Source organism: Geotrypetes seraphini, chromosome 1, assembly GCF_902459505.1.
Source record: "Geotrypetes seraphini chromosome 1, aGeoSer1.1, whole genome shotgun sequence".
Lineage (NCBI taxonomy): Eukaryota > Metazoa > Chordata > Amphibia > Gymnophiona > Dermophiidae > Geotrypetes > Geotrypetes seraphini.
The window spans coordinates 161,290,830-161,317,027 of NC_047084.1; the positions used below are offsets into that span (position 1 = coordinate 161,290,830).

The 26,198-nt window shown below is 38.0% G+C and overlaps 1 protein-coding gene across 1 annotated transcript in view; it reads right to left on the minus strand.

Moving 5' to 3' along the window:
* Window positions 1–3,787: 3,787 nt before the first annotated feature.
* The window catches only part of FBXW7 (F-box and WD repeat domain containing 7), a 160,041-nt gene continuing 137,630 nt past the window's right edge, over window positions 3,788–26,198 (minus strand). Inside the window, 3 exon segments of the mRNA XM_033940721.1 lie at window positions 3,788–5,097; window positions 11,425–11,635; window positions 23,127–23,352. Coding sequence (XP_033796612.1) covers window positions 4,829–5,097; window positions 11,425–11,635; window positions 23,127–23,352 — 706 coding nt within the window. The 3' untranslated portion in view covers window positions 3,788–4,828.

The window sequence follows — 26,198 nt, forward strand, 5'->3', positions numbered from 1 at the left end:
CTCAACTCTTCCCAGACCTCTTCATCCCAGACTGCCATCCTTAAACTAACCTAGCAATATTAAACTCACTTATCAACAGCATTATATCACAAATGTAACTCATCTTGCTGTCAGCTGCAATGATTCTCTGTTGAAAATTGCAGGATATAAGACGTAACTGAAAGCAAGACAACAGACTTTTACCTTGACCATTTTTTCTCTATTAGTACTTCAAGCAATGAATTTGCATTTTAAAGAAGGTCATATATGAGAAGTAGTTGGAGAAAGTTATGCCATAGAATATGCAGTAACCCCACAGGGACTCCTTTGTTGCAGTTTGTGGGTAACTTGAATTTAACACCGGGACTAGTAGGGGTTATCTTTTTGAAATGAGTTGGAGAGTTTTTAAATAGACAGGTTTTAAAGTCTTATAAGAAGTTTTGTTCCCTGTTTGATCTTTCATCATAAGAATATTTTGCTTATAAATCAAATTAGGCATTATGAGCTACAGTATGTCTCAAGGAAGAGGATCTGAAAGTAGATACTGCACAGGCTTTATATCAGTGCCTAGGTTTGGCGGAGGAGGGTAAACTTTTGCTGAGGTATTTTGGGCCTGCTTATTGTATCTTCTCTGGGGTCCATGGCTTGATCAGATGAATTGGGGGAGAATACAGAATCAGAACTGATACAGCGCATTATACTTGGCATCTTCCATTTAACCATTAACATGCAATTAAGGGAACTGGAATATAAATTTATTCTCAGAATTTATATCATACCTTGGAGGGCTTATTAATCTGGCTTAGATACAGATAGTTGTCCAAAGTGTAATGTATTTACAGCAACAATGGGCTATATATTCTGGGGTTCAGCACTTCTAGAGATAAGTATGGAAATTTTTCACTTGTTTGATCGTTTTGTCCCTTTGGTTCATCAGTAATACTTTTCAAGGGGGCTCTTCAATCCAGGTTCCCTCTAAGAGACAGAGTTTACTATTGAAGAAGGCATTGTTGCAAAAAAAAAAAAAAGTTCTCTTGATATTCTGGAGAGGGCACTTCCCTCCACAGTTTGACTGCTGGCAGCACGTACTCTTTGATATGACATTGTTGGAGTGGAGAGATGCAGGATATGGACAGCCAGCAGCTTGGAGGAGTTTCCAAGACATTTGGGAGAACTATTGGTTATCATTATCACATAAAGACTGAAGTCTTTTGTTAAACATGATGTTTCATGGATGGTCTTAGTTCACACAATGTCAGCTGGGGATTAGGCAGGGGAGGGAGTAAGAAATGATTTATCATTGCTTCTTGTGGTGAGGTTGGGTTCTTAATACTGAAAGCTACTTTGTGGTGCATAATTCTGTTTTTTTAATGGAGGTCACAGGGATCGCAGCCAACTGCGTGTCCTACCTATTAAGTATTTGCCATAGGGATGCCTCCATTGTTTACTTAATATGCCGCTACATTTTTTCTTTCTTTCTGTATTTGTTCATTGCTTCATTATTGTGTTGGCATTTCGTTATGAACTCTGTCTTGATGCACTGTTGCACCCAACAGATATTCAAAAAGAAACAAAAAATGCTGGAAAAAAAAACATGGGCTAGGTAATAAAAATTACTTTAAAGGGAAAATAAAGAAAATAAACCTGGAAAAAAAAAACCCACTCAGGAAGGCACAAATACACATGCGAAAGAACATCAAGACGTGTCCTTTCTGCTCTGCAGAAGACCAAAGATGGAAAGACCTGTGCTTGTGCGTCAGGTGGGAAGGCACTCGTGCATGTCCAGTACGGCTTCTATGAGGACAAGCAAGCCTTCTATCTTCACAGCTGACTGATGTCATCCAATGGTGCATGCACCATTTAGAAGCTTCTGCATAAATGTATGCTAGCATGCACCATTGGATGACATCAGTCAGCTGTGAAGATAGAAGGCTTGCTTGTCCTCATAGAAGCTTGTTTGCTCTCAAGGGGAAATCCTGAAATGTTGTTGGGAATGTTTAGGTCATGAAATGACAGTGTATGGAAACAGAGTAGTATCCAAACCAAGATACACTAACTTGATTCTCCTTCTACCATTCATGGCTATGTCTCAATCATGTTACCTCTCTGAGCTCAAACTTACATAGTAACATAGTAAATGACAGCAGATAAAGGCCTGAACAGTCCATCCAGTCTGTCCATTAGTTATTCTCATTAGAAATACATGATTAAGTTAACATGTCTCTTCTTTGATATTTCTGGGCCATAGACTAAAGTCCACCTGGTAATGTCCTGGATGCTAAAGTTGCCATCCAAGCTCACTCTAGCCTAACTAACCATCCCGTAGTTTGCAGGATATCTACCATAAAGTCTGGCCAGTAACGTGCTCATGTTCCAAGTTAGTGGAGTTCTCATTGATGCCCTCCCCAGTCCATCCTACACCAAATCACCACATATGGGACACAAACTGTACAAGTTTGTCCAATACCGGCCGTAGTTCTTTAATTTATATGTACAGTTGGTATACGGTTTGTATATTCCTAAGCTAGAAGCAACTACATTACATTATATTATCTATAGTACACAGTGTTGCTTCCTTTGAAAAATTTTATGTCGATTCTCAGTTTGTAGGTATATTTCTAGTACCTGATTTATGAAAAATAAAGAGAATATGGAGATTAACTCAATGTAATATTATTCTAAATACTGTTGCATGAAAACTGTTTGCATGGCCAGCTTGTATTTAACATCATGATGGATTTAGGTTCTGAAGGGATGAATAAAATATCTTATGAGAAACACAACACGCCAAAGGAAGCAAGAAACAGACTACCATGAAAAAACCCACATTTTATTGCACTTAAGTTATAAGAAAATAAAATTTCTAAGTGGATCAAACCATAGACACAATCCCTTTAAAACATTGGGGGGAGGGGGGGTTCTCCATCATGGCTGGTTGTTATATAACTGTAAATTACATAACTGTAAATTAATCAACTGGAATCTGATTATTTAAAAATCAGACTATAAATTAATAGACAAGAAATAAAAGCAAATGCAAACAAAATAAAAAAAGATCAACTAGGATACAGTGTTAAATCATGTTCACAGTTCATCTTGAGTTGTGGCTCCGAGAATGAGGGAAAGTAAAATTATTTGTTTGTTTTTCCACTAACCATGGTTTTGTTTTTGCCTAGGGATCCCACTTCGTGGTTTCTCAGCAACTTACAGCAACAGAGCTAATAGTTTTTACCATGTTTCTGCCCCTCCTGCAAACCAAAACCTGCACTATAGCACAAGTTACCAGCATATATATATATATATATATATATATAGTCTAGCGCACGTGGCAATTTAGCATGCGCTATTCTGGGTATTAAAGCCCTAATGCGTGTATGTGTGTGTGTGTATATATATATATATATATATATGTATATGCGTGTATGTATAATGCGTGTATGTATATATATATATATATATATATATATATATACACACACACACACATACACGCATTAGGGCTTTAATGCTCAGAATAGCGCATGCTAAATTGCCACGTGCGCTAGACTTTAACACCAGCACTGAGCTGGCGTTGGTTCTAGAAGGGTAGCGTGGGTTTAGCGCACGCTAAAATCCTGCGTGCGCTAAAAACGCTAGCGCACCTTAGTAAAAGGTGCCCATAAAATCAGTATATATATAATCAGTTTATCTTGTTCATGCCAGTTACCACAGTCCTCACAAAAAAAAATCCCCATACAATGGGCTGTAACAGCTTTTCTCTAAGGAATGTGTTCATATGTTGACCAGAAACAAGAAAATAAACTTTGCACACTTTCTTACTTCTTTATTTACAGGCAAACTTAATTCTTAATTGTCTGAAACTCTCCCACTCTCAGCCTCTTAGAGGCACAGTTGGCTCAAGTTTCAGTGGAGAATGTCTGTTATTTAATTTTATTTTCTGATAACCGAACTAGAGCAAATTTGGGATTCAGTCTGGGACTAAAACGTCACAGCATTAAAAAAACAAACAAAAAAAACCCTTATAAAACCAAAAACAAAAAAATTTGCCTTTTTTCCCCTCTCTTTCATATAGCAGCATAAACACTTTTGGCCACTGGGAATACAGTACAGCGGTGGGAGAACAGTCCCATAGTTGAAGACCTACTTCAAGCACCAGCGTCAAGAATGAACTCCATTTGAGAAGTCTGGACAACTTACCACCATAGAGCAACACACACTGAAGAGTGCAGATGGAAGTAAGAATAAAGAGATTAACACGCTAATACTGAGCTTGACATCGGCAATGGTAGGCAAAAATAATAAAAGAAACCCTTTGTACGGTATACCTGTACAAAAACAATTCACAGTAAAAAAATATTTTAGCTTTTCTGGGTCAGGAAAGCTTGCTTTATGACAGGTGCTCTCCAGTCTAAAATCGAGCAGTAATTGTTTTGGTGGTATTCTCAGCTCCTTGCTGGATGGTTACAAAACAGTTTAAAGCATGACCCGCAACAATGCTTTTACCATGTATTCTGCCCAGTGACCACTTATGGGACAATTAAGAGAAAAACTGCACCTGGAGTTTCAAGTATCTTACTTTTGCTAAGGTGCCAAGGTGGGACGTCTTTTTCATGATGAGACTGTAAATTCTTCTCTTGTCCGTTATTGATGACCACCCCCTCTTTTCCCTCTCACAGTCCCATGATCGCTATGATTTGTTGTCCCAAATCAACCTTCTGTACCACCCAGGGCCAAGGGATTTCTCTTTTCTTTGGGGAATGGAAGGGAAGGTTGGAGACTTGAGAGGAGGGAGGGTGGGGAGGGGGGAATTACATAGTCTAGACATTTGGACATATTTATCTTTCGCTGTTCACTTCATATCCACATCGAAGTCCAATACCAGCAGCTTTGTTTCCTCAGTCCCATTTCGGCTTCCAACTGCACACACTAGCTTTGTATTGGAGGCCCTGATCCGCCAAACCACTCCTCCACTTCCCCCACTCTCCAGTGTGACCAGATTTCGGATAAATTCACCCGTTTTTAAGTCCCACAGTTTTACAGTCCCATCGTCTGAGCTGGTAATTACAAAGTTTTTGTTAAACTGTAAGCAGGTTACCGCACTCTGATGCTTATTGGGACCTAGGAAAGAGAAGAATAGAAAACATGATTAGTACTTCACATTGGCTAACATTTAAATTTTCATATACCGAGTGGCCAATTGGGCCTTTAAAAATAATCCTAAATGACTTTTTAATGGAACTAATTTTAATTGAAAAAAACCCAAAAAAACTCAGACTGGCACTGGCATAGTTCAATTTCTGCAGAAAACATTATTTTGACCTTTTCTGATTTTTTTTTTTTACATTTTTTTGCTGTGAGTTATGGGTAGATAGGTTTAAAATTACATTATATCTTGCTATATTTTAAATATTCCATTTTCCTTAAATTTTTTTATTCCCTGATAGGAAAGAAGGATCAGCTACAGGAGAAGGATATATTTGCAACAAAACTCCTATGTGCACAGAAGGATTCAGAGCAGTTGTCATATAACACAAAACTTAATCTCTTTTAGTATATATAAACCCTCTTCCCCCCATAGCTTTCCAGATTGTATTATGTATAATATTTTGCCTATAAAATGAGACAGATGCCATTCTGGTTTAACACCAAATTGCTAAGGGTATTCTGGACTAAGTCAATACAAATAGATGTGCAGGAAGTGCTCTCTCGATGCAGTCTGCCAGCATATTTAATTTAGGGGTCATCTGGACATTTCAAGGCCAACTGGATAATTAGGCCTGGTGGCAGCTTACCTTGTCTGCTGAAATAAATCAAGGAAATGGAATGGCCTGCATTTCCTGCCACTTAGAAACAGACAAGATGTCTGTTTCATAATCAGATTGCCGCCATGCACACTGAACCGTCTCTTATAACTACTTATTACCTCTAAGCAAAGCATGCTTCCCTATCAAAGAGCTCATTTGACTGATTTCCTCGTCTTACAAGTCCTGACTGAACGGTTTGAACTTTCTTTGGAATATTAGCGCTCTCTGAACTAATAAGTGGGTTATGTAAAAGAAATATCAACTAGTGTGGGTGTTGCTAATAACACTCGTGTAACTAATGCATTGGTTTGTAATGAAATTGGCTCTCTATCAGAGTTGGTTTGGTTTTAAGAGCTTTGCACGCATTTGTTTTTCTTCATTAAAAAAAAGACGACCAGCCTAGGGCTTTTCCCAATGCTGCTGAGCAGCTGAAATGAATCTGTAAGTGGTGTATTTGTGCTTGGAAATGCCTGCTGCCTTAGCACTTCCCTCCTGCTGTTACACCTGCAGAGTAGCATCACAAGGGTGGCCGCCGATATCCAGGGAGGCACTATACAGTGCATTACTGCAACAGCCTTTACTTACCTTGCCCTATCAACACAATAAAAAAACTGCAGACCATCCAGAACACAGCCCTCAGACTCATATACTCACTCAGCAAACATGACCACATTACTAATGCATACTTAGAATCTCACTGGCTACCAATAAGAGCAAGAATACAATTCAAACTCTACTGTCTCATTTTCAAAGTAACCCACGGCACGGCACCTAGTTACCTAAACAACCGCTTTCACTACTACCTCTCACCCAGAAGAAGGAGAACGCAGAACATCTTCACCTTCCCACCTCTCAACGGAACTCGTCGTAAGAAACTTTACGACAACCTTCTAGGGACACAGGCAGCTAAAATCGACTCTGACATCTCAGAATTACTGATCAAAACAACAGACATAAAAGATTTCCGTAAAGAAATAAAAACACTATTGTTCAAAAAATATCTCCCATCACTCTAACCTCCTCCCAACGAGTTCCCAATCAACGCCTTCAGAAATACCCACCTATAGTATCTCCTTGTCTGTGATTTAGAATGTACTGTAACTCTTCTACACTACACCTGATTTAACTTGATTCAATCGATATATATTATCTCCTGTGATATGTATTATCTTCTGTGACATGTATTATCCTCTGTGTTATGTATCATTCTGTTAAATTGTTGTATCATAATTCTTTACTGTTCCTGTAATTTACTCTTATCCTGTAATGTAATTCTACTGGAATTGCCCAGACATCTTCTATATTGTAATCCGCCTAGAACCGCAAGGCACAGGCGGAATAGAAATCCCTAATGTAATGTAATGTAATGTAATTAAACTAAACTAAACCTTAAGTTTGTATACCGCATCATCTCCACACTCGTACAGCTCGGCATGGTTTACAGGGAATGGTATAGAGAAGGAACTCCAATGAGGGATACAGGACAGTATAGAGAAAGTTTAGAGGGATTTACTATAATAAAGAGGAGGAAATATTACATTTTTGAGAATAGCCAAGTTTTCAAATGTTTTCGGAAAAGTTGGAGGGTGCCCAGATTTCGAAGTGGGGTAGAAAGGTTATTCCAGAGCTCTGTAATTCTGAAGGAGAGGGATGCCCCTAGTTTTCCTGGATGGGATATGCCTTTTAATGAGGGGAAGGATAGTTTGAATTTTTGGATGGATCTGGTGTTGTTAGGATTCAAGGAATTCCAAGATAGTGGGATGAGGGGAGGGAGGATGCGGTGTAGGATCTTGAAAGTTAGGCAAGCGCATTTAAAGTGGACCCTAGAGATTAGAGTGCATTAGCCGAACTTAGGGGGAGCTGGATGATTTAGAGAGGCTTACAATGGAAGCTTCTGTTTATGGTTTGGCAGCGCTCTACTTTCATAGCACAAGATCAAGGATTTGGTTTTATGTCAATTTCTCAGCATCCACTTTTGCTATGTTTTGATCCTATAGTATTATCCTGGAAGGCGTGTTCATCGAAACGCGGACCGCATTGGGTCCTCCTCATTCCATTTTATGCATATGAGGATTGATTGAATAAAAGCCTACATCAAAAACATCTCTTCTACAGTTTTCCTTTGGTCTTGGTTCTTCTGTTTATGGATAACACAAATAGAATAAGCTGGATATGGTTTACAGTAGATTTAAACTAACAAAAAATATATCCATAGGGTGAACCATCTGTAAAGTGTGTGCCTCTCTCCTCCATCCATGTTTTAAAGTTATGAGCATTTGTGGTGGAGGAGAGGAAAACGATGACGGAGTCCAAAAAAGCGTGGTATGAACACAGAGGATCTAGAATCAGAAAATAATTGTAAATATTGAAGAACTAAGGCCAGTACTGGACAGACATGCACGATCTGTGTCTGTATATGGCCGTTTGGTGGCGGATGGGCTGGGGAGGTCTTCAATGGCTGGGAGGGTCTAGATGGGTTAGAGCAGGGATGTCCAACCTGCAGCCCGAGGGCCACATGCGGCCCCATGAAGTATTTTGTACAGCCCCAGTTGAGGGCGATTCAGTGTTTTCCTCTGCTGCCCCCGGGTGTCTTACTGCAGCGTTTGCACATTTGTGCGGCTCCAGAAACATTTTTTTCGACCAATGCGGCCCAGTGAAGCCAAAAGGTTGGACACCCCTTGGTTAGAGTGAGCTTTGACGGAGACTTCAGTAGTTGGAACCTAAGCCCAAGTACCGGGCAGAGTTTTGGATTCTTGCCCAGAAACAGCTAAGAATAAGAAAAAAAAATTTTAATTGAATCACTTTGGGCAGACTGGATGGATCATTCAGGTCTTTATCTGCTGTCATCTACTATGTTGTGTTCTTATTTCCTAAGGTACCAAGGCGAGGATGCGTTATAAGAAAGCAAGTTCCTTATCAACATGCAAAAATGGTTATTTAGAGATAGAGAATTTCAGTAATTTTCCTAAAAAAAAATCTAATTCCACACCACCCCCACTGGAAATAAGACCACTTCTTCAGGGCTGTTGGACCTCTATTTTAGTAGTCACAATTCTTCAGGTAAAGGAAAAGCGGAGGTCTGGGAAAGCGGGGCCTTCTCTTCCAAAGGACTTGCTTAGTATTATGGTATATTTATTGTTCGATTCCCTGACCCATTTAGTTCTCCATACTACCGGTTGCTGTGGATTGTTGACATGTTTATTTAGGGGGGGAACTTTATTGATGCTGTAAGGCTCCTGTCTTTGTACGGCTGATATTCACTTGTTGTATTCTTCCTTTTTTTTCCTGTTTCCCTTCTTCTTGGTAAGACTATTTCATTGTATTGATGGTTCTGTTTTCCACGGCCTCTTTAATAAAGATGATTTAAAAAAATAAAATAAAATTCTGCAGTGTCAACCTTCTCTGGTCACTCCGGAGTGACAGGAGCAAAGGGATGTGCACCTGAGAGTAATCCAGTTAAAGAGTTGCCCTTAAATGTCCACTTTTTTAGCCTCTTGACATCTCAGGTAAAAGGCTGAATATTTAGTACTGTGAAAGATACCAAACTGAGACATTCTCTATTTCTGTAACAGAATGGTCACAGAATAAGCCATAGAAATACAAAATAGCCCTTTCAGTGCTCCCCAGTGCCATTCTGGAGTGAGGTGGGATGCAGAACACTCATTTTCCATATCCTGGAACTCTTAACTAGTACGTGATTTGCCGTGATGACTTCTTCTAACTGGGACATTGATCTGCTGGGAACAGGCCAATCTACCCATTTATTTCACAAAGGATTCTAAATAGCTTTTACAAGGTAACAGTTTTGGATCATTTAAACTAGAAATTTAAAGCCTTAGGATACAGAAAGCCATAAAGGCTAACCACCCCCCACTTGAACATATTTCTTAAAAAGTTTTAAAAGGCAAGTGTAAGCAAGCTCTAAACATTAAAAATAATTGACATTAGAAAGCAACAAAACAAGGTTAGAAAGGTGTACACCAAGTACAGTACAGTACATTTCCAAGATATTCGTAGTCCCTGGAAAAGTGGAGACTTAGAGGAGACATGATAGAAACCTTCAAGATCCTGAAGGGCATAGAGAAGGTAGACAGGGACAGATTCTTCAGACTGTGGGGAACCACAAGTACTAGGGGTCACTCAGAGAAACTGAAAGGGGACAAGTTTAAAACAAATGCTAGGAAGTTCTTTTTTACCCAGAGGGTGGTGGACACATGGAACGTGCTTCCGGAGGTTGTGATAGGCCAGAACACAGTACAGGGGTTCAAGGAAGGTTTAGATAGGTTCCTAAAGGTTAAGGGGATTGAGGGGTACAGATAGAAGTAGAGGTAGGTTATAAAAATGGTCAGGAACTACTTCACAGGTCATAGACCTGATGGGCCGCCGTGGGAGTGGACCGCTGAGCGCGATGGACCTCTGGTCTGACCCAGTGGAGGCAACTTCTTATGTTCTTCTTCTTAAATGGATATCACGTACTTACCATTAGGATCAGCTCACGGGTACCAGACAACCAAGGTGAACTTTCAGCATTGTGCTCCCCCTCCCCCCCTCCACCAAGGGGTGACTCAAGACCCTCCCATCCAATGTCCATTTCCTGCCTCCCAACACCCCTCCCCACGAGGTGTTCCTTGGCTTCCCTTCCCTACCTGCTCCAGGGCACCACTGATGTGGCAGTCGGCAAGTCATGGCTGGTGTCCAGTCTTGAGCATCTGCACATATTCAAGGCCTGCTGGAGTTCTACCCCCTCCAAAAAAGGAAGTCTAAGTGGGATGGGACCCAAGAAGCCTTGAAAATGTGTGGCCATGAACATGCTGGCCATGAAGAATTTTCTGACACACTGACTGCTGCATCTGTGCTGTCCTAAAATTGTGCTGCCTTAGGTGGATGTTAAGTCTGTCCAGTAGTCAGATTGTCTCTGTTTGATATATAGCTCTGTCAAAGACTCTCTTAAAAAAAACCCTGCATACATACTGTCTCCAATGGTTTGTCTCCTAGCAAGAAAAGAAAATGCACAAACAATATATTCTTGACACACACTATCCTCTAAACGAATTTCTTGGAGGATAGAGTCTGTCAGGAGAATATGGTTTGTACATTTTTCTTAATAGTGCACAATCCACTGGGGATGGTATATATGGGGTTTGCTTTATTAAACGAACTGTGACATTTGGAGAGAATGTACAACTGGTTATGTACTGGTTATGTTGGGGGCAAGATTTTACATAGGAGATTCTTGTGACAAATTTGGTAAGTGTGTCATTTTTTAGTGTAAGGTAAGGTAGTGGAGGAGGGAGAGGATTCTGTGTATGCATGAGTTTACCCTTATGCGTACTCCAGCTGCTGTTCTCCTGCTGTGTCAGTTTCATTTGCCCTCACTATAAAAAATTACACATAACTATCTTCAATCAGGCAATTTATGTGCAGACATATCCTTGAATTCAGAGATAAAAAATATATATATGTGCACAGAGGTTCAAACTGTCATGTCCATAATGCATTTCCCTATTCTAAAAAAAAAGACTAAAAATTTTGAGTCTTTATTTAGAGACTATAATATAGAACATAAACATAAACTTATATTAAACATAAATCATTTAACAAGTTTTAAAATGCCAATCAAGCGAGATACAAGAAACCTCACCTTGCAAAGTTTGTAAACACTGTCCTGTTTTGATATCCCAGATTTTGACCGTAGAATCTGCGTTTCCAGAGACAAGAATGTTGTCCTTGAGTTCCATTCCACTAGTTAATGACTGGTGTCCCGTTAAAGTGTGAATACAGTTCCCGGTTTCCACATCCCAAACTCTGATCGAAGTGTCAAGAGATCCACTCACTACATGGATGCCATCAAACTATATGCATATAAATAGAGACTGTGTTAGCATAAATTTCTACTTAACGCTCTCTTGGGGTGAAACTTACATATCTAATCTAATCTTTGATTTTTTTTATACCTATTCATCACAACAGGAGGGCTCGACTCGGTTAACAAAATATGAATAAAAAATTTTTTTTAAAAAAATATATACTTTTCTATATATGAATACAAAAAAGAAGAAAATGGTTAAAGCTACAGCCTCGGCACCCTGAGGTTGTGGGTTCAAACCCACGCTGCTCCTTGTGACCCTGGGCAAGTCACTTAATTCCCCCATTGCCCCAGGTACATTAGGTAGATTGTGAGCCTGCCGGGACAGACAGGGAAAAATGATTGAGTACCTGAATAAATTCATGTAAACCATTCTGAACTCCCCTGGGAGAACAGTATAGAAAAATTGAATAAATAAAAAAAAAAAAAATGCTGGTGTGTAAAAGAGATCACAGAGAAATAGAGGCGTTGAAAAAGGATTTTGAAGACTTATCAAATCGTGAAAGAAGGAATAATTTGCGTCTGATTGGGATACCTGAGGGGATTGAGCAGAATGATCCTATTCAATTTGTGACTAATTTTATCCCAAAGATCTTGCCATTTAAAAGTTCTTTTCCTTTGGAGATAGAAAGAGCACATCGGATACCGATGAAAAGATCAAATAGTCAGAAGGGTCCCCGTCCACTAATCTTTAAGCTGCTAAGACATCAGCAGGTGGTAGAGATTATAAAGCTGGCTAAAACAAACAAGGATCTTAAATGCCAGGATTCTAAGATCTTTATAGTACCTGACTTTGCAAAAGCTACAGCCTACAGAAGAAAACAGCTTTTGGATTTAAGACCTAAACTGAGAGCAATGGGAGCAAGATATGGATTGATATACCCTGCTATTATGAGGGTAACTTATGAGAATAAAACTTATAATTTTGAAGAAGCAGGCAAATTACAGGAATTTCTAGATCAATATAATTTGCCTATGGTTTCATGAAAGTATTTAGAAATTGTAATAAATAATATACTTAGATTATTTTTGGTTTATATTTTTGAGTGAAAATTGAAAGATATTTTATAAAGAAGGAAAAAGTGGAAAAAAAAATAGAAAAGGAGAAAAATTTTCTAGAAAATTGTTGCAGTTAGGTTTAAGGGGGATCAACATTTCAAACAAGATTTAAAGAATAGAAATGAAAAATTTTAAAGAGACAATAAGAAAAGAAGAAAAGAAGATTTTGACAAGGTAAGAAGAGGGATGGAGCATATAGGAAGTGAAGAAAATATGAGGAACAATTATAAGATTTGGATGGTTTCTTAATGTGAATTTATAATTTGCATTTGAGCGTGACTGAGATAATAATATGAGGACACATAAATGCTGCATTGGAGAAATGTGGGAACTTAGAATATAATAAGATGAAAAATACAAAAGACTATTGATGTAAAGAAAAGAAGATGTGAAGATGGACTGATGGAAATGACTTGAGCATTATTTAGATTTACAATTTGCATCTGAAATTGACTGAGATATAAGGATGATGTTGCAAAAATACTTTATTGGAGAAAGATGAAATAGCAATCTGCAAGAAGATGGAATAAGAGACTGAAACAGCAGGATGAAGATGTACAAGTGTTACAGTTGTGCAGAATGGAGAATAGACTGTAATAGATTGAAGATGCAATGAAAATTAATGAGAGTTTTAAAAAATATGAGGTCTGCTTGGTTGAAATGTTTGATCCTTCTTTTGATGTAAGGTTTAAAAAAAAAATGAATATTATAGGATGGAGTGATGTATGTTCCATTGAAGTTGTGAGAAACTTAGGTTAGACAAAAAAATAAATAAATAAATAAAATAATATTAATCTTGGGGGGGTATATATTGTAAGAAATGGTTTCCGAAATATTGGGTATATCCTTTTATAAATATATTAGAGGTATAGGATGGAAGAATGTTTGGAAATTTGAATGAGGGGGGAAGTATATAATAAAGAATTATAGTAAATATGAGTATTTAGGGTATTGAAGAATGGATTGACTGCAGGAGAATTTAGTGTTGGTTGTTTGAAAGATTAGAGAAAGAAAAATGAGTATGTTATTGCCTGTGGGGAGTTTATTTTTTGCTCAGTAATATGTGCGTTTCGAAGTTTGCATTTGTGTTAGGGGAGGGGAGGGTGGGGGATGGGAATAGGGGGGGATGGGGAAAGAGGGGGGGAGACTCATATATTGGTTTAAGGAAAAAGAAAAAATGTATATTTTATGTTTGAGTGGATTATATATGTATTTTATATTTTATTTGTAAAATGGGTTTTAAAATTTTTTCTTTGAATGTAAATGGCCTTAATCACCCTATAAAAAGTAAAAAGGTATTGGAATATATTAAACAACAAAATATAGATATATGTTTCTTGCAAGAGACACATTTGTCTGGAACAGAGTCTATGAAGCTGACAGATAAGTGGATAAAACAATGTTTATTTGCACCAGCGGTAAAAAAGAAGGCAGGAGTTGCAATATTGATTAATAAAAAATGTCCAGCAACATTTAATATGGTTAAGGCAGATCCTCAAGGAAGGTGGTTACTTGTTGACATGAGCATGGGCAGTAATACAATGGCGTTACTAAATATATATGCACCTAATTCGAATCAAAGTGAATTCTTTAAATCTCTACAACAATTAGTTTTACCACTGGCTACTACTAATTTAGTGGTGGCTGGAGATTTCAATGCTGTTATAGATCCAATAATGGATAAAAAGCCTAGTAGAATAATGAAATCAATGGGATTAGAGAATTTGGTACAAATATGTAATTTAAAAGATATATGGCGTATTCTTCATTTTAATGATCGGGAATTTACATTTTGTTCACATGTTCATCAATCGTTCTCAAGAATTGATTATATTTTTGTTTCAGATCAGATGGTACAGCAAGTTATAAAAGCTGACATAGAACCAATAGTAATATCTGATCATGGTGGTATATGGATAGAAGTCTTAGTAGATCCAGATAATTCCAAACCTGTATGGAGGTTTGATAATACATTGCTTGCCGATTCTAAATTTTGCACAGAATTTCAAAATAAAATAAATGAATATTTTAGACTTAATGATTTAGAGGAAATTTCGATTGGAATTTTATGGGATGCTTTCAAAGCAACTATGAGAGGACAAATTATATCATATTCTGTATATAAAAAGAAACTGTTAAGAAAACAATATGTGAATTTGGAAAAAGAAATTAAGAATTTGGAATTAAAATTGGTTAATAAATGGGAACAGGAGACATTTCAAATATTGTTTAAAAAAATGTGAATATAATGAAATTTCCTCTGGGTTAGTAAGGAAAGATATTTTTGCTCAGCAGGTGGTGTATTATGGTAGTGCAAATAAGGCTGGAAGATTATTGGCAAATTATTTAAAAGCAAAGAAAAGGAAGGAGAAAATAAGCATAATTAAAGATGAGTTAGGAAATTCTCATTCTCAAATTGGAAATATATTAAAACAATTTTTAAAATATTATAAGTCATTGTATTCTTCGGAGTCTTATTTAAATAAAGAGAAAGATGGGATGGATTTTTTGAGTTTAGTTGAAGGTCCTAAGGTTCCTGATCATATAAAAAGAAGTTTAGATAAACCTATATCATTAAAAGAGTTACAAATGGCATTGAAATCCCTTAGAGTTGGGACCGCTCCAGGTGGAGATGGATTTACAGTAGAGTTTTATAAAGAATTTCAAATTTCCCTATTACCGTATTTATTAAAATTATATCAGGATCAACTGAATAAAGGTTGTATATCAGGCACTATGGCAGAATCTTTAACTATTGTTTTGCCAAAGCCAAATAAAGATCCAACATTGGTTTCAAACTACAGGCCTATATCTTTAATAAATGTAGATGGTAAATTATTAGCTAAGATTTTAGCATTAAGATTGGCTAAAGCTCTTCCGCATATAATAGGAATGAATTAAACTGGATTTGTTACTCAAAGACACTCTTCTAATAATACTAGACTGGCATTTCAGATGTATTATTTAACAAAACAAATTAATGATCCGGCTTTTTCGGTTTCACTAGATGCTGAGAAGGCTTTTGATCGTGTAGAATGGAGTTTCATGTATCAAGCTATGGAATGGTTTGGTATTGGATCCGGATTTATACAAATGATACAAGCATTGTACAGCTCCCAAACTGCTCGCTTATATATAAATAATAATTTTTCGGATGCTTTTAAGTTGCAGAGGGGAGTTAGACAAGGTTGTCCATTATCTCCTTTGCTCTTTGAAATAGTTCTTGAACCCTTATTATTAGCTATTCGACAGGCAAAGGACATACAGGGTATTCCATGTGCTGGAGTGGAATATAAAGTATCTGCTTATGCAGATGACATCTTGCTTCATTTGAGGAATCCGGAAACAACAATCCCATGTCTACTGAAGGTCATAGATACATTTGGGAAATTCTCAGGATACAAAATAAATTGGACTAAATCAGAGATTTTACCTTTAAATGTGCATTGTACAAAAGATATACTTGATTCTTTCCCTTTTATATGGAAAGAGGATGGAATAAAGTACTTAGGTATTTGGCTGAATAAAACACTTGAAGAGACAATGAGAATAAATGAAAAATTTTTATTACAAAAAGTTACAGAGTTGTGTGAGTAATGGAATCCTTTACATTTGTCCTGGTGGGGAAGAGTACAAACTGTTAAAATGATGATTTTGCCTGTGGTTTGCTATCAATTGGGAATGATACCAGTGTTTTTTCAGGGGTCTTTCTATAAAAAATTAAATAGTATTCTGGTTAAATTTATTTGGCTGGATAAAATTGCAAGAGTGGCTTTAGTGTCTTTGCAAAGACCAATTGAGGAGGGTGGGGTAAATTTTCCCAATTTTTATAGGTATCATCAGGCCTATATCATGCGCCAAGGTATGTATTGGGTCCTCCCAGAGCTTTTGGAACAATTACCAGAGTGGTTAAGGGTGGAGAGATCACTTATCTTTCCACTTAGGCTTGATCTTTTGCTTGGTATAAAAGTGCCTAGAATACGTAAGGACAATAGAGTATTAATGGATACTTGGAAAACATTAAGGTTTGTAGACAAATTAACTACTGATTCTATTTTAAAATCGAAACAACAGACTATTTGGGTAAACTCCAAGATACAAATAGGCGGGTTTAAGGTTGTCTGGAAAGATTGGATTAAAGCAGGTATAAGATCATTAACGGAAGTAATTGATAATGGTAAGATGCTTGAATTTTCACAATTGCAACATAAATATGGTCTGAATAAAAAACAAAGTTATAAGTGGTTGCAATTGAAGCAGGCTATTCAGGTGGGGTTCCCTGAATGGAAATCTTTAAATGATCATTACAGCTTAGAATTCTTATGTTTACAGGCAGATTTTCTGGGTCACCAGGCCGCAAAGTGGTATAAAATTATATCTAATTATTTGAATAAGAAGCCTAAAAATGGATTAAGAGATATTTGGAGCATTGAGATTAAGCATCAGATTAATGCATCTCAATGGCCACGTATTTGGTCTTGGAGAATTAAAGGTACGATGTCAGCATCTATTAGGCAAACATGGTTCTTTTTGTTGCATAGAGCATTCTGGACCCCTACTAGATTACAAAAATTAGATTGCTCTAAGTCTAATAAATGCTGGCATTGTAAAATTGAAGCTGGAACTCTAGACCATCTTTTATTTTATTGTCCATGTATTCAGGCATTTTGGATATCAATATGGGATCAAGTTAATATGTTGATGGAGAGTCATGTGGCTTTATCCTACGACAGAGTGATTTTTGGAATGTGTATGAGGGCCAAATGCCAAATATCTACAGCAAACAATAAATTATTGTTAATTCTTACGGGAGTGGGAATTCAACAGATAACAACTAATTGGAAAGACTGTTCTAGATTGAATTGTAATTTTTGGTGGAACTCAGTTTGTCATATGTATAAGATGGAAAGATTTCTTGCGATACAGAGGGGGTATTTTAAAAGATTTCAAGAGGTGTGGAGGCCATTAATTGAATATTATAACGAGTAAAGTTTATTCTTTTTCCTTAGGGGATAATATATAGAAATGGGATGGGATGGGAGGGATAGGGAGGGAAAAATATTGGAAATATGTTGTTATGAAAAATAAGGAGATATATGTAATAGGATGGGATATTTATTGTTGTGCATTACTGGGTATAATAAAATGTTTAAAGTGTTTGAGGAAGAAGGATGGGGGAGGGACAGATTTCATGTCAGATTAATTGTATTATCAAAAAGGGATGTATAATTATATATAAATTTGGAAGGAATATTTTATTGATATGGAAAAGGGTGGGAGGTGGGGGGGAATAAAAACATGTATAATAATATTGTTTAAGAATGCCAAGTGTGTTATGTAAATTAATTGTAATAATACTGTACACTTGTTGAAAGAAATAAAAAGGAATAAAGATTAAAAAAAATAAAATAAAATAAAATAAAACTTATAAATCTAAAAGCACTATTCTAACAGAAGAAAAAGGCCTCAGGTATTCATTACGGCAGAGCTTAAAAGCACCCACATCATCAGCCAAAAAACGTCCTGAGAGAATGTGCCAAAACCACTATTCTAGCGGGCCTGAGACTATTAGCAGCTTTGCATATAATGTAGGTAACAGTTATACAATCACCAATGTTTCACGGTATACAACCGCTTCTTCAGGGTTTAATACACTTTCACTTCCCCACATTTATTGTATTGGCACATTTATTGTATTGACACGGTGGTTGTTACCCGCGGCTAGCCGCAAGTAGCTGCGGGTAACTCGCCGAAACGGGGAAAGAAAAATAGTAGTCGCTGTGGGGACGGGGACAAGGCCATTCACCGCCCCGTGGAGCGGTGAATGGTCTTGTCTCCGCAGTGAAGCAATCAAGGCTCGCATGGTCCAGGAGCCCCCACCCGCCCAATCGCAGCGTTTAGCCAGTTCCCTCCCTCCACCTCACCTTATATTTCAAGTTTGCCGGCTTTCTATTTCACCGAGCCACACGCTTTCAAAAAGCCACGCACACGCGGCTGCTGGAGTTGTTCAATCTTCTCTGCTGCAACTTCCTGTTTCCGGTTGCATCAGAGCAGAAGATTGAACAACTGAGCAGCCGTGCATGGGCGGCTTTTTGAAAGCATGCGGCTCGGCGAAATGGAAAGCCGGCAAACTTGGAATATAAGGTGAGGTGGAGGGAGGGAGCTGGCTAAATGCTGTGATCGGGCGGGTGGGGGCTGCTGGACCGCGCATGATCCCGGCTCACAGTAGGAAGGAGGGAGTGAAAGGGAAAAAGATTCTGGGCCAAGGGGATGAAGAGGGAAAGAAAGAAACCCACAGCAGGAAAGAAAGGGAAGGACAGGCAGGTGAGTCAGATACTGGAAGCAGGGGGGGGGAAGAAAGAGGGAAAGAAGCTAGATGGGGTTGAAAAGAAGAGACACACTGGTATGGAAGAAGAAGATAGGGGAAATCTGGACATAGGAAGGTAACAGAAAGAGGGGAAATTATGTGCATGGGGGCATAGGGACAGAGACATAAAGGGGACATGCCATGGGGATGGTATATGGACACGGGGGGAGGGGGGGCAATTCCAGATACATAGGGGAGATATTAGAAATGGGGAAAATAGGAACACAGAAGTGTGATGGTTTGTGGGGATGGGACAAGGACCGAGCTCACAGGCTCCAGCGGCTTGCACAAATTACATTGTAACGTGCCACGAAAATAAGAGGGAGGGAGGTAGATAGATAGGCCACGCGAGAGGAGCTGAAGGGTGGTAGAAAGGAGCAGATGGTAAAGGAGGGAGGGAAGGGTGGAAAGGAATAGAACAGACATTGAAAGAGGGTAGAGAGGAACAGACCCTGAAGGGAAATGTGGAAGACAGAGTGTGGAGAAGACGATGGAAGGGAAGAAGACAGATGCCAGACTATGGGGGAGCGGAGGGAAGAAGATGGGTGCTAGACCAATTGGGGGGGGGGGGTGGTGAAGGGGGAGGCACAGTAACAGCAAATGGAAGACACAGAGAGAAGACACACAGTGGATGGAAGGAATTGAATGAGAAGATGTGGAAAGCAGAAACCAGACAACAAAGGTAGAAAAAAAAATTTATATTTATTTATTTATTTTTTGCTTTAGGATAAAGCAGTATATTAGTTGTGTTGATAAAAGTTTATAAACAAAGCCCTGCCAGCCCTGCCAGCTGAACATCTCTTTCTCTAGTTCAGCATTATAAGGAAGAAATAAGCTAAATATTGCAGTACTAAGGCTTATATGGATGCTGCGGGGACGGTGACGGGGTGGTGAATGGGATGGCAGTGACGGTGACGGGGCGGTGAAGGGAATGGCGGCGAAGGGGACAGTGGGCCAGGGCAGTGACGGGGACGGATTTTTCCCCCCATGTCATTCTCTATAGTATTGCGGTCAGTTTGTTTTCTATGGACCGTTGTAACTAAGCCATTTGTATCTTTTATGACTTTAGTGTCCAAATAGGTGACATCCCGCTCACTGACCATGGCTGTAAACTTCAAGTTAACGTCCAGAGTATTGAGCCATTCAAGAAACTCCTGAAACTTGATTTTAGAAATCAGACCATATAAGAAAGACATCATCTATATACCGTAACCACAAGTCATACAAGTGGCGTTTTTCAAATGTAGAAACGTACAGGTTGGCCATGCTAGGGGCAACGCCATGGGTTTGAAGAAAAAAATAAACCAAACAAACCTCACCCTGTATTTCAAATAAGTTTTTTTGAAGGACCAAGTTGATTAAAGTCATGAGGAAATCCTTTGGTATGCGATTAACTTCTTCATTATCAGACAAAACCTCATGCACAATTTGTAGAGCATCACACTGGGGGATGTTAATATACAGTGCCTCCAAGTCCATAGTTATTAGTAAATCATACTGTTGAACCCTCATGTTCTTAATGAGATTTTAAAAATGAGTCGTGTCTCGTACAAAAGATTTAGCTTTAGATATCTCTGGTTTCAAAAAATAAATTCAGTATGTCATATATATAGAATGGAAAGATCAATAGCGGTACAGAATGGAAATTATAAAAATTTTATTAAAATATGGGAGCCATTAACATTTTTTTGTCATGATTAGATGCCATTTTTCTATTAATTATACACCATTTAGTATTGGGTGGGGGGGAGGGTTTCAAGTATATGATCTTATAATGAATAATGGGCTTTGAGGGATGGTGGGGAGAGGGTTACATTTCTACTTATAGATTATAATGATAAGATGTTCAAGTGCTCAGATTAATTGTGTTTATTATGAATTTTTGTACACTTGATGAAAGTTTAAAAATGAATAAAGAATTAAAAAAAAAAACAAAAAATAAATTTACTATTTTGGATAGAGGTTCAAGGATGGTACCTCTAAGGGACACAATTGGTCTCCCAGGAGGATTAACCAGGGTTTTGTATATTTTGGGGACCGTGTAGAAAGTCGGGGTATGACTGGAGACTTCTCCAGAATTTGCCTAACTGGTCACTAGATATCACTACTGAGTTACAAGACTCCTTCCCCTCTGAGGGTTGTGCCTCAAGCCCTGCAGAATCTACAGCATAGGCAGCCTGCAGAACAAAGTCCTAGTCTGGGAATTAAAACCAGGTTCTCTGCATGACAGTATACAGCACTGGCCAATGAGCTACCAGGACAGCCCAAGGGACTCCACCCCTCTCCCAATATGGCTGCTATTAGTATTTACTTGATACACCTTGTCAAACATGTGTGTGGCGTAGTGGCGTAGTAGTTAAAGCTACAGCCTCAGCACCCTGGGGTTGTGGGTTCAAACCCACGCTGCTCCTTGTGACCTTGGGTAAGTCACTTAATCCCCCCATTACTCCAGGTACATTAGGTAGATTGTGAGCCCGCAGGGACAGACAGATAAAAAATCCTTGAGTACCTGAATAAATTCATGTAAACCGTTCTGAACTCCCCTGGGAGAACGGTATAGAAAATTGAATAAATAAAAAAAAAAAAAAATAAATAAAAAAATAATGGCAGCAGCAGGTACATAATCAGAACATTTTTCTTTTCTGACAGTCGTCTCTCCCTGTGGGAAATTAAAGATAATAGGTCCGTGCTCAGTTTTCCTTCTCTGGAATACTTTGCTCTTTTTTTAAGATACAGTAAAACCTTGGATTGCAAGTAACTTGGTTTGCAAGTGTTTTGCAAGACAAGCAAAACATTTTATTAAAATTTTGACTTGTAATACAAGCAATGTCTTGCAATGCAAGTACATACAGTATACCCACATCACAACTGGGACGATAGTAGTAATAATAAGTTTATATACCGCAGGACCGTGAAGATCTATGCGGTTTACAATGATTAAAAGTTACAGATTGAGTAGTACTAACAGAGTTAAGATTTAGCGGTCAGTTATTGTGGGGAAAGATTGTTCAGTGTAGCTGCCTAAGTACTTTAGGAACAAATATGTTTTTAGGTGGTTCTTCTCTCTCTGACACTCCAGGAGTGTAGTGACTGTTCTAAATGAGAGATGTCTTGCAAATACAAGTACATAAAGTATTTTGCATTAAAGTTTTGGGGTTGTGGAACGAATCGTCTGAGTTTCCATTATTTCTTATGGATAAATTTGCTTTGATATATGAGTTTTTTGGGATTGCATGCATGTTTTTGGAACAAATTATGCTCGTAAACCAAAGTTTTACTGTATTTTGTATTAAAGTTTTTGGGTTGTGGAACAAATTGTCTGAGTTTCCATTATTTCCATTGGGGAAATTTGCTTTGATATAAGAGTGCTTTGGATTACAAGCATGCTTCTAGAACGAATTAAGCTCACAAAGCAAGGTTTTACTGCATTTCAAAGCACAGCATTACTGATTCATTTCTTCATAGCCTATACATATGAGTTTTTAACAATACTGAAACAGAACCTGCTACTTTTTCCACACATTGATAATGTAGGGTCATGAAATGGTTAACTGTTGTTTAAAATATTGCTCTGGCCTACATAGCTGAAAACAGTGTATAATCTATTGACTTCATCTGCCTAATATGTATGTCCCTACCTTACCACATTGTAAGCTGAATAGATAAGAGTTTGAGCCATGATGTACCCTGCCCTTCTGTACATTTAACTGCAAGAGTTAGATAAGTGTCCTGCTAGTGACCTGCTAGTGTGAGCTTAGAACCAATGAGTGTTAAGAAAAGTAACACGTGAAAAGCTTTTTCTAGAATTCAGTTGTATAGCCAGAAAAATGAATAAATATCTCTGTAACTTCCTGGTTTCGGCACTTCTGAGCCATCTTGGAGCTCAGGGGTCCAGCATGCATGCTGTGAATAAAACTTGTACTTTCTTCACGCCTCTGACATTGTGTGTCCAAGTGACCTTTCAATAATACTTTAAATACAATTAGTCATCGATTCATACCATTGACTGACAATGAACTTTGATGGGAAGCTGGTCAACACAGTTATTTACCTGTAAGGAATAAACTCTGTTTGTATGCCCTTGTAACGTATGTAAACAAGTCTCCGTTTCTGGATCCCACACTTTCACCATAAAATCATAAGCCCCACTAACAACTCTCCTGCCATCGTACTGGACACACCGGACTGCTGCGACATGACCCATCAGAACATGTAAACATTGGCCTGTCTCAATGTCCCAGACTCGAAGAGTGGCATCTCGAGATCCGCTGACAACTCTGCACAAAACAAAACATAATTACATAGAGTTACATAGTAAATGACGGCAGATAAAGACCTGAACGGTCCATCCAGTCTGCCCATAAGTTATACCCATTATAAAATACATGATTAAATTAACTTGTCTCCTCTTTGATATTTTTGGGCCTTAGACTGTAAAGTCTGGTATTGTCCTAGGTTCCAAATGCTGAAGTTGCCGTCCCAGCTCACTCCAGCCTATCCAACCACCTGTTGTTTGCAGGATATCTGGCCGGTAACATCCTCATGTTCCATATCAGTGGAGTTGTCATTGATGCCCAACCCAGCTCATCTTATACCGAATCACCATATTTGGGACATAGTGCAGGTCTGTCCAATACCGGACTTAGTTCTTTAATTTACATCCTTGGTTTTCTAATTAGAGATCTTTTATTTTTATCCTACGCTTTTTTGAATTCCATCACTATTTTCCTCTCCACCACTTCCCTCGGGACGGCATTCCAGGCATCTACCACCCTCTCCGTGAAGAAGAATTTCCTAACATTACTCCTAAGTCTTCCTCCCTGCAACCTCAAATTATGCCCTCTAGTTTTAACATTTTTTTTCTTCTCTGTATTGCAACAGACATCAGTGGATTGTTAAAATGATTTCAGCTTTCAGCCTGAAGAATTGCCACATTTCTCTCATTTGAAATGCATAATAAACCATCAAAGACTAAGAGCAGGCAATAATATGATTGCCTGGGTACTACTTCTATAAAGGATGCAATTATATTTAAAGTGCAACTTAGAATAGAATAAAGTTATCTTACTAGAACTAGAGATTGTTCATCTCCTTTAGTTTAAAAATGTTCATGTATCACAAATATATAAACACAAATTCAGTATTTAATGCAGTTCACAAAAACATGCTAAAACACAATTACATTCATCCTTCAAATTAAAATTACTGCTGAACGTTTAAAAAATATGATTACACTGCCTGATCATTCCAAGTGTGTTTTGATATACCTGTTATTGGATTAAAAATTCTGTAATTCATCTGCTTCCTTATTTCTTTCAGCAAATTGTTGTAACAAATCACATAACCATCTGCATCATTTTTATAGGAGGCCCCTTTAAATAAAAAGCTTTGCATTGATCTAAGCTGTCCTCCACACTATACTAACAACTTCTCTGCTAAGAATTCAGGGCTATCCTTCTAATAAAGCTCAAAAAATTTAAATCATTTAAAATTTGATGTGAGATACAAAGGGAAGCCAATGGAATAATCTAATCACTTTCCATGTTTTATAATGACAGCCTGCGCTGAGGTGGCAGAATGATGTTCAGCTCAATGTAAAATCTAACTAGTTAATCAACGCTACCACCAGGGTCTATCCCTTTCACACTGCCCTTTGGGGGGGGGGTGTCAAAAAATGATGGGCCCCGGGTGCCACATACCCTAGGTACGCCACTGCTTTGGGGGATGTAGGTTGCTACGATTTAAGCCCCAATCACAACCACCCTATTTATCTAACCAAATCTTGATCACCTGCTCATTATCATTCAGAGCTAATTACAGTCAACCATCCCTAATTACTGCATTTTTGAAGTTTATTTGCAATATTTAAATCCCTTCAAGGAAGACAGACTATTTAAAATATATCTTTTAATATTAAAGTAAAATAAAGAGGTGGAGTCTGTTTTTGGTTTTTTTTAACAGGAGCCTAGGCAGGAAAGCACATATGTGTTCTGACTTTACAAAGGCAGTATTTTCATGTAGCTAATGTTATATTATATAAAGTTTAAAACTTATCTTTGCAAAGATAATATTATTATTATATTATTGAGTAATTTTGAATGAGCACGGAGCACTTAAAAAGAATAAAATATAAAAAATTAAATAATTTATAGAAAAGCGGGTCTCATGACGATGCCAGTGTCGAAAAAGTATTGAAAACACTTGGCTATTGACTGGCACTTCTGAAGACCTCACAGAAATGCTAACATAAGCTTGTGTGATACTGCTTGATAGCATTGGACGTTGATTTTACAAAGGCAACATATGTATTTATGTGCCTTTTTATGATAACTTCAATGAAAGCTCCCACTCAAAGCTATGCCTGCTCTGAGGCAGAAGTAATTTTGTAGGAGTACTTGGTAAGTACTGGTGAGGAAAAGAGTGGAGGCTGGACAATGATCTTTCCACCAGAGCCAGCAGGGTAAATCAATGATGTTGATTTCAGTTCAAATATAAAATAAAATGTTATGTTTGAACTGATATAAATATCAGGCTCTGGTGAAAAGAACATTGTCCTGCCCCACTGTTTTCCTCATCTGTACTACGCTCGTGGGCCTGTTTCCTGTTGGACTCCTTGTGACATTTGGTAAGTATTGGTAGATTTCACTATGGGCTCCTTCTATCAAGCCGCGCTAGCGTTTTTTTTTTTTTTTCTTTTCCTAAATCTTTATTGATTTTTAAACTTTAATAGTGCAATACAAATTGTAAATCATAAGAACTGCACAAAAACACACTATTAACTATACAATTATTACAATTAAACAATCAGTTTCTCCCCTTCTTATCTTAATTATTAAAAGCCTCTTGAGCAGGCGGTAGTTTTTGGCCAGTGCGGGGGTTAACGCGTGATGAAAAGTCGGGCGCGTTAACCCCACTAACGCGGCTTGATAAAAGGAGCCCTAAATATGAACGTGTCAATTCCACACTATCTCTATCTTCAGAAACACATGTGTATATGTTGCACAGAAGCAGGTGCTATGTTTTGATGCATGTAAGTTCATGACACAACAAATTTTATAGTGGGATGTGGGGTCGGAGTGATTTTTCTAAGAAAAATAAGAGGCGTATAAGCTTTGGGCAACTC